This window comes from Macaca nemestrina, chromosome 20 (genome assembly GCF_043159975.1).
Source record: "Macaca nemestrina isolate mMacNem1 chromosome 20, mMacNem.hap1, whole genome shotgun sequence".
Classification (NCBI taxonomy): Eukaryota; Metazoa; Chordata; class Mammalia; order Primates; family Cercopithecidae; genus Macaca; species Macaca nemestrina.
Window position 1 is genome coordinate 41,822,673 of NC_092144.1, and position 15,265 is coordinate 41,837,937.

General features: G+C 39.7%; 1 protein-coding gene across 5 annotated transcripts in view; it reads left to right on the forward strand.

Moving 5' to 3' along the window:
- The window catches only part of LOC105495600 (dpy-19 like C-mannosyltransferase 3), an 82,801-nt gene that overhangs the window by 22,038 nt on the left and 45,498 nt on the right, over positions 1 to 15,265 (forward strand). For all 5 annotated transcript variants that reach the window (XM_011765339.2, XM_011765342.3, XM_011765338.3 and 2 more), the window contains exons 4-8: positions 5,564 to 5,654; positions 9,189 to 9,310; positions 9,916 to 10,061; positions 12,111 to 12,234; positions 12,777 to 12,911. In XM_011765339.2, the coding sequence (XP_011763641.2) occupies positions 5,564 to 5,654; positions 9,189 to 9,310; positions 9,916 to 10,061; positions 12,111 to 12,234; positions 12,777 to 12,911 (618 nt within the window). The remainder of the gene's footprint in view (positions 1 to 5,563; positions 5,655 to 9,188; positions 9,311 to 9,915; positions 10,062 to 12,110; positions 12,235 to 12,776; positions 12,912 to 15,265) is intronic.

A 15,265-nucleotide genomic window follows, 5' to 3' on the forward strand; every position in this document is an offset into this window, starting at 1 on the left:
AATTTGCATGATTTCCCATTGAATACTCCTGCAAAGCAAGGAGACTTTAGAATAGATAGGGTTAATCCACACAATACTAGCACAGTAGTGCTAAGACTGCTGATTGCCTGAGTGTGGGCCCAGTGGAAGAACTGTCGCTTCAGCAGCAGACTGCCCTCCTCACAAGCCCTGCTTGGCACTTCTCACATGCCACGGCTTTAATCAACTCTAGGGCAAGAATCATTCCCCTCTAACAGATGGACATGAATTTAACCAGACAATAAACCATGTATGTGCCATAAATATGTTTGCTGAGGGCATGATTCCCAGTACAGAACTTTAAGAACAGCTGTCTTATGGGCTACTATTTCTTGGTGAGATGATTTGTTAACCTCATTCTGAAACAGATTACATTTATAAAGTTAATTTTTCGGTGGCTTCCCCACTACTAACAGTCTAATTATTTTGGGGGACAATTTTTGTAAACAAAACTTTTTTTTTTTTTTTTTCCTGAGACAAGAGTCTCACTCCATCACCCAGGCTGCAGTGCAGTGCCGGGATCTCAGCTGACTGCACCTTCCACCTCCCAGGTTCAAGCAATTCTCATGCCTCAGCCTTCCAAGTAGCTGGAATTACAGACATGCGCCACAATGCCCGGATAATTTTTGTATTTTTAGTAAAGGCAGGGTTTTGCCATGTTGGCCAGGCTCATCTCAAACTCCTGACCTCAAGTGATCTGCCCACCTTGACTTCCCCAAGTGATGGGATTGCAGGTGTGAGCCACTGCGCCCGGCCTGTAAACAGAACTTTTTTACATGAGTTGTTTTTGTTTTTTTTAAAGCAGGGTGAGGAAGACTTTATTCAGGACCATCGTGATAGCTGTAGGGACCGCTGCAACAAGGTCTTGCAGTGGTGGAGAGAGATTGTACTCAACTCCTAGTATAGCATGGGTGAGTAGGAATGGGCAGCCAAGGAGCGGGGTGGGGTCAGTGGCTGGGAAATGAGTAAGAGGAACCACTGGGGTGCGGGAGATTCTGGCTCAACCAGGCTTAGAGGATTCTTGCTAAAGGCAGGCCAGGGTGACCAGACATTATGTGGGGGATCTATTTACGTGAGATTTTTTAAAAGCTAATTTGATGTTTCCTTTCCACATTGGGTGTCGTTTGTCTCAAAGGACTCTTTAGCCTTTGGGCATTGCCAGCAACTTATCTGAGTGCCTGTGGGGAATGTGATGAGTCATTGTGAGCAGTCATTTTATTTTCCTTTTGTACTTCTGTTAAGTTACTATATACACTGTTACTTCAGTGGTTTTAAGTACCATTGTGGTACTTAAACCATGTGGTTTTTTGTTTGTTTGTTTTGTTTTGTTTTTGAGACAGAGTCTCACTCTGTCTCCCAGGCTGGAGTGCTGTGGCGTGATCTCGGCTCACTGCAACCTCTGCCCTCCGAGTTCAAGTGATTCTCTTGCCTCAGCCTCCCGAGTAGCTGGGATTGCAGGTGCCTGCCACCACGCCCAGCTGATTTTTTGTATTTTTAGTAGAGACGGGGTTTCACCATCTTGGCCAGGCTGGTCTTGAACTCCTGACCTCATGATCCACCTGCCTTGGCCTCCCAAAGTACTGGGATTACAGGCATGAGCCACCGTGCCCGGCCAGCTGTACAGTTCTTTATAAATACAAATCTTTTGTCTTTCTACTACTTTCTGTCATTATCTTTGAAGATGTTTTCGTTCTGTCAACATTGCATTCCCCATGGAACCTGTGCAAATTGAAATATGAAGTATTTGTTCGTTTTGCATTCTTTAGAGGATAACTACTATTGGTGTATATTTTCACGGGTGTGATCTACCAAGCGAAGTATAAATTGCCATAAAACTGGAAAAGTGTTTGAATGAGTGAAGCAGATGTTCTGTTAGCATGAAGCAGATGTAAAACTTGCAAGTGTCTGTCTAATAAAGTATAGCATTTGGTTCTATACAGCTGGTGCCAGATTACCAATTAATCATGTTTGAATGCATTTTTACTAATTAGGTCCCCCTCTGTTCTTTATGCATTCTGGCTATATTAAAGGGAGGGATGGGACACAAAAGCTTTCTACCTTTAGTACGTTGAGCAACGTTTTTTCTTATTCCCTGGTCTTTTATTCTTAGAACCATGTAATTCACTCTTTCATTCTTTATTGGCTCTCCAGTTTGATTTGGGATGTAGGTGTGACATGAGGATTTTCATACTCCTCGAGTGCCTTTGAACACTTTAAGGAAGCTAAAGAAAATAATGTAATTAATGTTGTTTTTCTTATTTGCATGGACAAAAGCTAGTATTTGCTCAGTTAACATCAATTCATAGCCTCTGTGGTTATTTGACTGAGTACATTCTAGAAACGAGTGATACCGGGTTGGGTTTATGTTCTTAAAAGCAATAGAGCACTTTTTCTCAAAGATAAAAAATGAGTGGGTTAACATAACTACCCAGAAGAATTGCCTTTACTGCTATGAAAGATACAACACAAATCACTCGCAATGAAAGTTAGAAAAGTTGTATCATTATGTATTAGCCTTTTTATAAAGCAAGTGTGTTATTGAAATTAAATTTTAGGCCCAGGCACTGTGGCTCCTGCCTGTAATCCCAGCACTTTGGGAGGCCATGGCAGGATGATCACTTAAGCTCAGGAGTTCAAGACCAGCTTGGGCAACATGGCGAAACTGTACCTCTACAAAAAATACAAAAATTAGGCAGACATAGTGGCATGTGCCTGTAGTCCCAGCTACTTGGAAGCTAAGGCGAGAGGATCACTTGAGCCTGGCAGGCGAAGGCTACGATGAGCCGTGATCAGGCCACTGTACTCCAGCCTGGGTGACAGAGTGAGACCCTGTCTCCAAAAAATAAATAAATTTCAGAACCTGATGGGCCTTTTTTTAAATGTTTGATTTCCTCAAGCATTTAAAACAAAATTTGTTTTCTGTGAAAGGAAGTTCAATATGTAAGGTTTGCTACCATACCTCTCATTTTTCTAAAAGGAGTTAGCAAACAATGATAAAAAGATTTAGAGGGTAGCAGAAATATATTAAATAAATAATTTCTAAGTCTGAAGATAATAGCATGAATGATTCTTATTTATTTATTTATTTATTGAGGCAGGGTCTTGCTCTATCATCCAGGCTGGAGTGGCTTGATCATGGCTACTGCAGCCTTAGCCTCCCAGTAGGCTGAGTCTCAATCAATCCTCCTTCCTTAACCTCCCCAGTACCTGGGAATTCAGGTACATGCCACTATGCCTGGCTAATTTTTTTTTTTTTTTTTTGGTAGAGACAGGGTTTTGCCATGTTTCCCAGGCTGGTCTTGAATTCCTGAGCTCAGGCAGTCCACCCACTTTGGCTTCCCAAAGTGCAAGGCTGTAGGCGTGAGCCACCGCACCCAGCCTGAGTAGTTCTTTTAATGAAATGTTTATTACCATATGAAAATTAGTTGGAGTTAGGGGAAAGCAAAATGAGCTAAAAGAAATTCATCAGCTGGAAAATGAGATGTTCAGTATTTATCACTTTCCCCCACTGGGTTTGTGGAATGTGGATCTGCTATAATATGGAAAAACATGGCCGGGTGCGGTGCCTTACACCTGTAATCCCAGCACTTTGGGAGGCCGAGGCGGACGGATCACCTGAGGTCAGGAGTTCAAGACCAGCCTGACCAATATGGAGAAACCCCTTCTCTACTAAAAATACCAAATTAGCCGGGAGTGGTGGCACATGCCTATAATCGCAGTTACTAGGGAGGCTGAGGCAGGAGAATCGCTTGAACCTGGAAGTTGCAGGTTGCGGTGAGCCAAGATCACACCATTGCACTCCAGCCTGGGCAATAAGGGTGAAACTCCATCTCAAAAAAAAAAAGACAGATCGAATTATGTTTTAGACAATGTGTTACAGATTCTAGGACATGGTTTGTTTTGTTTTGTTTCATTTTTAACACTGGTGTAAAAGAATCTCTAATGACATAGATAATAACTTTTTATTTATTTATGCTTTTACAGGTACAGGTTAAGTATCCCTCATCTGAAATGCTTGGGACCGGAAGTGTCTTGGATTTCAGATTTTGGGTTATTTGCATGTACCTAATGACAAATCTTGGGGATAGGATTCAGGTGTAAACATGAAATTCGTTTATGTTTATGTTTATGTTTCATGTTTATGTTTCATGTATACCTTATGCACATAGCCCGAAGGTGATTTTATACAATGTAGTTCGTAAGTTTGTGCATGAAACAAAGTTTGTAGATGCTGAACCATCAGAAAACAAAGGTGTCACTATCTCAACCATCCTAGTGGGCAATCTATGATTATTTGGCATCACCATTGTTCCTGACTCTGAATTTACATGCTACCTTTATAAGTAATCATTTTCTTATACTTATTCACACATAAGTACTTAACAATAAAAAATATGACATATCATCAGTACAGTGAAAAAAATAACACTTTCAGGGTAACTTGTGGCATCATTTTGGCTCTCAAAAAGTATCTGATTTTAAAGTATTTCATTTAGATTTCAGCTTTTCAGGTTAGGGCAGCTTAACCTATAGATAAAGTGTATCATCCAACAGTATTAATTGCGTTATTCCAGAAAGTCTTCAGTGTCATTATTGTCTATTGCTTCTATGTTTTATAGTAATAATTTAAATTTAATGAAAGTATCTTGTAACTAAATTGGCTAATAGCTATTACTTTAGGTTTTCAGTTCTTCTAGGGTTGAATACTTATCTAAAAGCAGTTTAAATATTTCATATATCCATTTACCTGCATGAACCTCTTCCCACCAGGGTTACACTTGTCAGAGTAAAATTCATGTGTCTGCCTTATTTGACTACGAATGCCTTTTAATCTTAGAATAAAAAGAAAATGATGGATCTTATGTAATACTGGTAGCTTTTAGGTAGGTGTCTAATGCAATTATATTTCTTTTCATGTGGGAGATTTTTGTTTCTGCCATCCCTGTTTTGTGTGTCACTGATATTGCATAGGAATGATGATGTATTCTTTAAAAATTTTTTGGCCGGGCGCGGTGGCTCAAGCCTGTAATCCCAGCACTTTGGGAGGCCGAGACGGGCGGATCACGAGGTCAGGAGATCGAGACCATCCTGGCTAATATGGTGAAACCCCGTCTCTACTAAAAATACAAAAAACTAGCTGGACGAGGTGGTGGGCGCCTGTAGTCCCAGCTACTCGGGAGGCTGAGGCAGGAGAATGGCGTAAACCCGGGAGGCGGAGCTTGCAGTGAGCTGAGATCCGGCCACTGCACTCCAGCCTGGGCGACAAAGCGAGACTCCATCTCAAAAAAAAAAAAAAAAAAAAAAAAAAAAAATTTTTAAGATTAAACATTCACTAAAGTAGAGAATAGTAGGACAGACTCCCATGTATCCCGCACTCAACTTTACCAATGATCAGCCTTCCATTCTTGTTTGCCAAAATTTTTTGAGATATATTTTCAGAGTTTTTTCTCTTTCAAGTTGCAGTTATATATCCTTTCTACAGGAATAATATGTATTTAAACCAAAACTAGGTCATGTAAACCCATAGGATCTAACTCTGTTTCAGGAAGTGGAGCGAGAAATCTCATTCAGAACGGAGTGTGGCTTGTATTACTCCTACTACAAGCAGATGCTGCAGGCTCCAACCCTCGTGCAAGGTAATTACAACTGATAGTTTCGTTTGGGGTCTTCTGCATTTTTTTCAATATTTTAGTCAGAAGTACTGTGTAGTAAAAACTACTTAAATGCTCTCTAGAACATGTGTAGCTTTTCCTTGTTAATGTCTAATCATTCCATGAAAATGTCTTTTTTGCTCTGGAAGAAGTTATGTAATACTTTATATAACCCTCCTCTCTTTGCCTTCCAGCTCCGTTCCATCCCAAAAGTAATACCTTTACAATTTCATGGTTTTGTTGCTGAATTTTCTCATGATCATTTTGGAAGAGGTCTTTGCAGGTGAAAGGAGTATTGTCTGAGAACAGGAGGCATTTTGGTAACACAAATAAAAATTACAGTTGTCTCTCTTGTCCCCAGTGCCCCCATTCATTCCTTTATTTCACAGTCGCCATTTTCCTGCATTTTTACTTACCCTGAGTGGGTCAGACCCCACACTCTGCCTTTACTCTATCTAATGAAAGCCCCAACATGCATCTCTTCTACCTAATATATACTTGACAGGCTTAGCATGAGTGCCTGTGACAGAAAAACTGCTCTTTTATAGGCTTTATTTGGAGTCGGCTTTGACATTTTTGGTGGCAGTTATTCATAAATTAGTTGCAGTGGTATGATCATAGCTCACTGCAGTCTCAATCTCCCAAGCTCAAGCAGTCCTCCTGCCTCAGCCTCCCAAGTAGCTGGGACTACGGGTGTGCACTACCACATTCGTTTTTTGTTTTGTTTTGTTTCTCTGTGGAGACGAAGTCTCACTATGTTGCCCAGGCTGGTCTCAAACTCCTGAGCTCAAGTGATCCTCCTGCCTCAGCCTCCCAGAGTGCTGGAATTATAGGCATGAGCCACTGCACCCAGCCCATAAGTGATGTTTTGTACTTGTAGTTTTATCACCTAGGAGACATGACATTTTGGTTATCTTTGGTTTTGTGCCATAAAAATCAATGAGTTGGTCCCTGTGTTGATAGCCAGATTCATCCATAATAAGGGTAATTACTCACCAGCCCTTCACTGGTTTTAGCAGCCATTGATGATTATCGTCTGTAGTTCTTATTTCAGTAGGGATGCAAATTAGTGACCTTCTAATTCTGTCATTCCTCCTGTATTTATTAGTTGGAACTCTGTTATATAGAGAACCTTCTCATTGTTTGGCTACCTTGCGGTACAGTTTATACAAGAAAGGCAGGCTTAGTATTCATTTTTTCCCCATACAATCAAACCTCGTTATTCACAGATCGCATAGTTGCAAAATCATTTACTTCCTAAAATGTACTTATAACCTAAAATCAGTATTAATAGTGCTTTCACAGTCATTCATGGACATGTCCAGAGCAACATAGTCTCTGGCATACGTGTTTCCCACAGAGACTGAATGAGGTGACACTCTGCCTCCTTGTCTCAGCTCTCACACTGCAGTGTCCTTTTCAGAAAATCTCTTTTATGCCATGGCCTTTGCATTGTTTTGCTCTTTGTTGCAGTTTAAAATGATCCCCCAAGGCCAGGTGGGGTGGCTCACGCCTGTAATCCCAGCACTTTGGGAGGCCGAGGCGGACGGATCACCTGAGGTCGGGAGTTTGAGACCAGCCTGACCAACCTGGAGAAACGCTGTCTCTACTAAAGATACAAAAAAATTAGCCGGGCATAGTGGCGCATGCCTATAATTCCAGCTACTCGGGAGGCTGAGGCAGGAGAATCGCTTAAACAGAGGTTGTGGTGAGCCGAGATCATGCGACTGCACTCCAGCCTGAGTGTCAGAGCGAGACTCCGTATCAAAATTTTAAAAATAAAAAAATTAATGAATTAAAACACAACAGACAGGGTGGCTTAAATGGCAGAATTTTTTTTCTCACAGTTGAGGAGGCTGGAAGTCTGAGGTTAGGGAGCCACATGGTCAGATTCTAGGGAGGCCTGTCTTCCTGGCTTGCAGACAGCCACCTTCTTGCTCTGTCCTTACATGGCAGAAAGAGAAGAGCAAGTTCTCTGGTGTCACTTCTTTTAAGGCCACTAATCCCATCATGAGGGCCCATAACTCTACAACTCCTGTGTTAGACTTCAGGCTTGCCATAATGTAATACCACAGACTCTGTGGCTTAAACAACAGAAATTTTTCTCTCCCTTCTGGAGGCTAGAAGTCCAAGATCCTCATGCTGTTAGGATTGGTTTCTATTGAGGCCTCTCTTCCTGGCTTTGTAGATGCCCTTTTCTTGCTGTGTCCTCACATAGCCTTTCCTCTGTGCAAATGCAGAGAGAGCACAAGGGCAAGCTCTTGTCTGTTCCTCTTATAAGAACACCAGTCCTATCAGATTAAGACCCCAACTGTGTGACCTCACTTACCCTTTATTGCCTCCTGTAGGCCCTGTCTCCAAGAACAGTCATATTGGGGGTTAGGGCTTCAGCATACAGATTTGAGGGGGACACATTTCAGTCCACAGCACCTCCCATTGAGGGACATCTGGGTTGTTTTGGATCAATTTTTTGCTGGTACAAATTGTGCTGCATGAGTGACCTTGTGCCGATGTCATTTTGTCTTTTTGCCAGCCTGTGTGTGGGATTGATTCCTAGACACAGGCTTTCTGGGTCAAAGGGTAAATTCCTATGTGATTTTGCTAGGTACTGCAAAATTCCTCTCCATAGAGATGACACCATTTTGTATTCCCAACTATAGTATATAGGAGTCTACTGTTTTTATAATCTCACAGTGTATTGTAAAACTTTTTTTGCCAAGGCAGTAGGTGAGAAATAGCATCCCTCAGGGTAGTTTTAATTTGCAGTCTTTTAATAGGAGCAAGGTTGAGCATCTTCTCCTATGGGGAAGGACTGTGTGCATGTTTTCTTCTGTGAACTGTCCATTCATGCCTTGGATTAATTAGCCTGGTTACAGTGACAAAGGACCTCTATGGCTTGGATCTCTATAACAGCAGGTCGAGTTCTCCTTCTCATGACAATGCGTGCTGTGAGGGAGCTGCAGCTCTACTCTGCCCCGAACATCCATGCATTCAAGCCCTATTTGGAACATGCCAGTGTCATGGCAGAGGGCAAGAGCAAGAGCTGGTAGAAACATGCCTTGTCTCCTAAAGCCTCTGCTCAGCTGTGACTTACATCCACTCACATGCCGCTGGTTAGAGCACATGACCAAAGCTGTTCTGGGGAGTGGAGAAGGAAGGCCATGTATATTCTCCCAAAGGAGATACTGCAGGTCGCATGGCAGGAGAGCAGGGTGGAGAAATGTTGAAATCCTCTTGCCCACATTTCTAGAGAAGGACCTTGTGGTGGTGGTGGTGGTGGTATTTGCATTCCAGTTACAAAAGTTTTAATTTGCCTATGTTTGTGTAAATGTTTAAATGATGTCCATCGAATGTGTGGTAAGCTCTTTGAGGGCAGGAGTATGGTTTTTTTGCTTACTATTATATCCCCAATGCCTACCACACTCTACAACATACTAAACAATCTGTGGATAGTTTTGAATGAATGAATAATTATGAGTGTAATTATTTTCTTCCTAACTTTTCACATACCAATCTTAGGTTTTCATGGCCTAATATATGATAATAAAACTGAATCTATGAAGACAATTAATCTCCTTCAGCGAATGAATATTTACCAAGAGGTTTTTCTCAGTATTTTATATAGAGTTCTACCCATACAGGTATGTTATGTTTTGTGACATTGAATTGTTAATATCAGATGAAAGTCAAAGCCTGCCATTTTGAGCTGAAAGTTGTCACATCTGTCCTTCTGATCTTCAACTGGTTTAGTAGAAAATCAGCAATACCATATTTTTTCCATGTATATTGTGAACTTTATATTTTGTAAGATATTGCTTTTTGTTTACATAAGATAAAAGGTTTTTGTACATAGATGCTTCCTGGCTTATATATGTATGCAGCCTAGAAGCTAATAAATACTTTCATCTGGAAATGTGTAATCAGTCCTGATGGATCTTTGAGATAAAAAAATTTGTAAAGTCAGCAAATCACAATGACCACTTCTCATGTGAATGAGGTATCCTCGGACTGAGTTAGATATAAAACTTTCTGGAGTAAAGAGTGAAGCCAGACTTCTCACGGACTTCCTTCCCCTGTCTCTTCGTGGTGGGAAGAAAGGCTGCCCAAATGGGTGAAAGTGTGTAGGCTTGCTGCTTGGAATTAGGGGCAAGCTCCTGCATATTCTGTTCCTACTGTCATGTTTGAAATGGCACTGAGGAGGGTTAGGGCTCACCTGACAAACTTGTTTTATTGTTCCCTTTTACAGAAATATTTAGAGCCGGTTTATTTTTATATTTACACCTTATTTGGGCTCCAGGCGATCTATGTCACAGCTCTCTATATAACCAGCTGGCTACTCAGTGGTACGTGGCTGTCAGGACTGTTGGCGGCTTTCTGGTATGTCACAAATAGGTGAGTTGGAGTCAGTATGCTTCTTTTCTTTCCAAAATGTAAGTAAAAATGAAGTGACTTCATTTCCAGCTCAGAGAAATTTCTTCTGCCACATTTGATTGGTTGGGAGCATTTTCTCTTTGGTTTTACCTGGTGGTTTACTCAATTTTTCTTGTTTAGTTAGGGAGAAAGTGCTGCTTACGTATAATTCCAGCTGAGGAACAGAGAGCATTGAATTGCAAATCAAGAAAATCATTCATAATAATCCCAAACCTATTATCTGTTTGCTGTGTGATCAAGATTTCTCCAGCCACATATCTCATCTCTTAAAGGGTTTTTTTTAATTGACAAATAGTAATTGTACATATTCATGGGCTACATAGTGATATTTCAATACATATAGAGTGTATAGTGATCAGATCAAGGTAATTAGCATATCAGTCATTAAAAAGTTTTTGGGTTCTTTTTGCTCTTTTTTAAAGCCAATGAAGATTTTTAAAAATTTTATTTATTTAGGGATTGTTTTTGTTTTTTGTAGAGACAGGATCTCCCTGTGTTGCCCAGGCTGGTCTTGAACTCCTGGCTTCAAGCAGTCCTCCCACTTTGACCTCCCAAAGTATTGGGATTACAGGCATGAGCCACTGTACCTTGCCTAAGAAGTTTTAATTGTATCTTCACTGTCAACCTTAATAGGGTTGTGTATGGCTCTCAATTAGTAGAGCTTAAAGATGTACAAATGCAAGGGCATTTTTGCCTTATTTAATATCTACTATTATAAGCAGTAGAGCCTTATGAAATCACATTTTAAAAAAACATATTCAAGATCATTGAATTATTGCCTGACCTACAGTGGCAATACCAGTATTCAAAAGGAGTCTTAAAACTTGAGCATGAGTTCTAATACAGGTTTTATTTTGTAAGTCTAAGCAAATTACTCGTTATTACAATCCTGTTGGGGTTTACTATATGCCAAACACTTTACAATATGCGTTATATATCTTCTTCTAAGCACCCTATAGAGTAGATACCAATTTTTTTTTTTTTTTTTTTTTTTTTTTGAGACAGAGTCTCGCTTAGTCGCCCAGGCTGGAGTGCAATGGCGCGATCTCGGCTCACTGCAAGCTCCGCCTCCCGGGTTCACGCCATTCTCCTGCCTCAGCCTCCCGAGTAGCTGGGACTACAGGCGCCCGCCGCCTTGCCCGGCTAATTTTTTGCATTTTTAGTAGAGACGGGGTTTCACCGTGTTAGCCAGGATGGTCTCGATCTCCTGACCTCGTGATCCGCCCGACTCGGCCTCCCAAAGTGCTGGGATTACAGGCGTGAGCCACCGCGCCCGGCCAGATACCATTATTATCCTCATTTTAGAATCGATAAAATCGAGGCTTAAAAGGTTACATTTTGTATATAGATATAGATATCTGTATATCTATATTTCTTTTATATGAGATATATGTATACATTGATACATTGTTTCATTTATATATCTCTTTTATATAGAGATATATGTAGATATAGATACCTTGTTTGATATATAGACACACACGTATGTATGTGTTATATATGTGTATCATTTATTGAATGCCTAGTATGTGTGGGGATGGTATACAAAGATGAAAAATCTTACCCATACTTGCCCTCTCGGGGTTCACATTCTAGAGAGGCAGGAAGTTTTTTAAAAATACTGTCAATGACATATTTAAGACTCAAGTATAAAAAACACCAAAGAAATACAGAGAGGGAAAATGTTTATTGCCTCTTGATACTAATGAAGTTAGGGAGAAATAAAAGTAAGGGTTTGGCATGATACATTTGCGAGTAGGTCTGACCTGGGTTTGAATCCCAGGTGCTAAGGGCATACCCATGGACAGAGCACTTAAATGTCTCTATGCCAATTTTATGTTACAGGGATGATGATGATGATGATGATAAGGACAGTTATTGAGAACCAGTGGCCAGAATCAGATCTTAAGTATACTTGTCCTTAATATAATATATCTTTCACTGAGGAAGTCTTCGAAGAAATTATTGTAAAAGCTATCACTTTGGCCATTTGTGTTTTCTTTTGTGCAGAATAGATACCACAAGAGTTGAGTTTACCATCCCACTGAGGGAGAACTGGGCGCTGCCATTCTTTGCAATTCAGATAGCAGCAATTACATATTTCCTGAGACCAAACTTACAGCCTCTTTCTGAAGTAAGTGTTTATAAAATTTCATATATTTTTAATCCCCCAATTTTATATATGAAGCTTCAAAAAATGTGATGTGCTTAGTATCCCAATGCATGTGAATAGTTCTTATTCCATGACCAATTTTTAAACTTGAGTTAAATTAAGTTTTCTTTTCCTGAGCTTTTTCCTACTTTGCAAAGAAAATGTTTTCATTTTTGATGTTAAAAATGTACTCTACATAATCTACCCTTAAATAGTTGCAGCAAACCCACACACAATTTCTGCAAAACTGTCAGAATTTTTAAGCCCTTGCTCTTGAGATGTGATTTGGTGCATTATCGCCTCCATAATAGTGTGGAATACACACACCGTATGTGAATATTTATATGCAAAGTGTCACTTTATGATAGTTAGAGCTTAAATAACAAATGCAAGGGTTTTCAGAGCAACAGTTTATGGTTTTTCTGTTTGGTTTATAGAGATACTGGCTGCTCTTGAGAAAACTTGTCTGCAAGGTTTTTTATTACTAGAGACATGTAAATTATACAAAGGTTTTCTTTTTACAGAGGCTGACACTTCTTGCCATTTTCATATCAACTTTTCTCTTTAGTCTGACATGGCAATTTAATCAATTTATGATGCTGATGCAAGCATTAGTGCTGTTCACACTGGACTCCCTGGACATGCTGCCAGCAGTGAAGGTGAGCTTTGCTTTCTTTTCTCACTTGAGATTTTCGCCATTTAGTGTTTTTATATCATAGAATGAGATGAAAATATGCAAGTACTTATGGGTAAAATGGAAGCTGTTTCTTAGATCTGCTGTAAATTTGCTGTGGCCAGTTGAAGCTGAGTAATTTATGAAGCCTAGTTTGACCATCTTAACTTTTATTCTGCTTATTTTAAGTTGAAAAATGGAATGGATTTATTTTGGAGCATAAGTGCCTAGGTCAATTGTTAGTTACAGAGGTGACTTAAATTTTAAAATGTAAGACAGCTCTTTTAAGATTTCTTACTGTGTACTGCCACTTTTAAAAAAGAGCTCAATAGGTATATAACAGTTTTTTTGTAGTACTTCATAAAATTTTCATAGTCACGTTTAACTAATACGGGATGTGAATCCCTGTTGACTGGCTGAAAGTCACATGTGAAATAAAGAAACCCATCTCTGTCTCCTAGTGTCTGCTGCTGTCATTTAATCACATTTTTTCATGTGCAAAAATATGATTTTATGTATTGTGTACAGTTTTAAAATGGCTTATAGTTACTATTCTAAAGTAGTAATAACTTAAATATTTCCCAAGTATAATAAAATACTTTCTCCAGATCTAAGGCAGCAGTGTAGCCCAAGGATTTGCTCTCATTTATTCCATATCAAAGGAGATGCAGCCAGCTTCCATAACGGATTGAGTCTGAATTAAGAAACATGAAAGCCAACCAGCAAATACACATTGCCTGTCTGCTGAGACACTGTAATAGGATGGGCACTACAGGAAATGCTAATATGTGTAATTTATTGTCGTAGCCACAGTTTGCCTTTTAGCTTGGGAAACAAAGGTTACACATCAAGAACAGGCAGACAAATGATAGCTGCTAATTAGCAATACTGATATATCTAAAAGAAGAAAAGTTATTTTTAGGCAGAGAAGTGTTTACAGAAGTGAGAAGCTAGAACTGGACCACCGAGATCACAAACGAGAGTAAAATTTGGGTGGGATGTCGGGTGGGGGCAGAATAGGAAGGTAGAATACAGCAAGAGCAAGTAGATAGGACAAAGTTTATATATGTATATAAAATGTTCAGTGTTTCTGCAGGTGTGCCAGTGGCCACTCCTACACTGCTGGTAACCTATACACTCCTATAATCCTTCTTTAGTGTAGTTCACAGCAGGTATCAAAAGCCTAAAAATGTATTTGCCTTCTCACCAACATTTCTACCCCTATAAATTTATCCTAAGTAAATAATCTACCATGTTCATTTTAGCTGTATTGTAATAAGAAAAAGCTGGGCAGAAAAGATAAAAAGAAATAAAAAACTGGAAATGACTTGAGCCAATAGCAGTAGGGTATACTTAAATAAATGATGGCATATCTATGCAATCAAGTGTTACATAACCATTAGTTTCCCCCCGTATTTTTTTGAAAAAGCAAAACATAGAGAAAATGAGTAAAGGTTCTGGAAAAACACACAGTAAAGTATTAACAGTCAGCTACATGATTGATGTTCTGCATATTCTTTTTGTTCTTTAGATCTTTGATTTTTTCTGATAATGAACATGTATCTCTTTTTTTTTTTTCTTTGAGATGTGAGTCTCACTCTGTCTCCCATGCTGGAGTGCAGCGGCGCGTTCTTGGCTCACTCCAACCTCCACCTCCCGAGTTTAAGCAGTTCTCCTGCCTCAGCCTCCCAAGTAGCTGGGAATGCAGGTACATGCCACCACACCTGGCTAATATTTGTATTTTTAGTAGAGACAGGGTTTTGCCATGTTGCCCAGGCTGGTCTTGAACTCCTGACCTCAAGTGATCCACTTGCCTCAGCCTCTCAAAGTGCTGGGATTACAGACGTGAGCCACTGTGCCCATCTGAATATGTATCTCTTTTAAAATTAGAAAACAAAGGTACTGTTTTGGCTCACACAACATTTTAAAATAATATAGCTAATTTATATTTAGTTCTAAACTTTGTTCAACTTTTGCATTTGAAGCTATGTTGGTATCAGAAGTAGTTTTAAGTATCAGACTTTAAGGAGGAACATTATTACAATGAAAGGATCCTGAGTTATAAAACTAAATTGCTGCTATCAGCTCTGAAAGTAACTGGCTCTTTTAGCTTAGGCAAGTGATTTAACTTAGTTTCTTCATGAATTAGAATCACTTCTCTCTAACCATGTCAAATGGGAAAGAGTTGGAATAATTGGTATAGAAAAGGTAATACAAATTCAGAGCTCAAGACGGTGACAAGAAGCAGTACCTTCTTCAGTCCATGTTGTCATCTTTTCATGAATGATGAAACTCTTACCAGCAAAAACTCAAGTTTCCAGTCAGAAATGTGAACAGAGT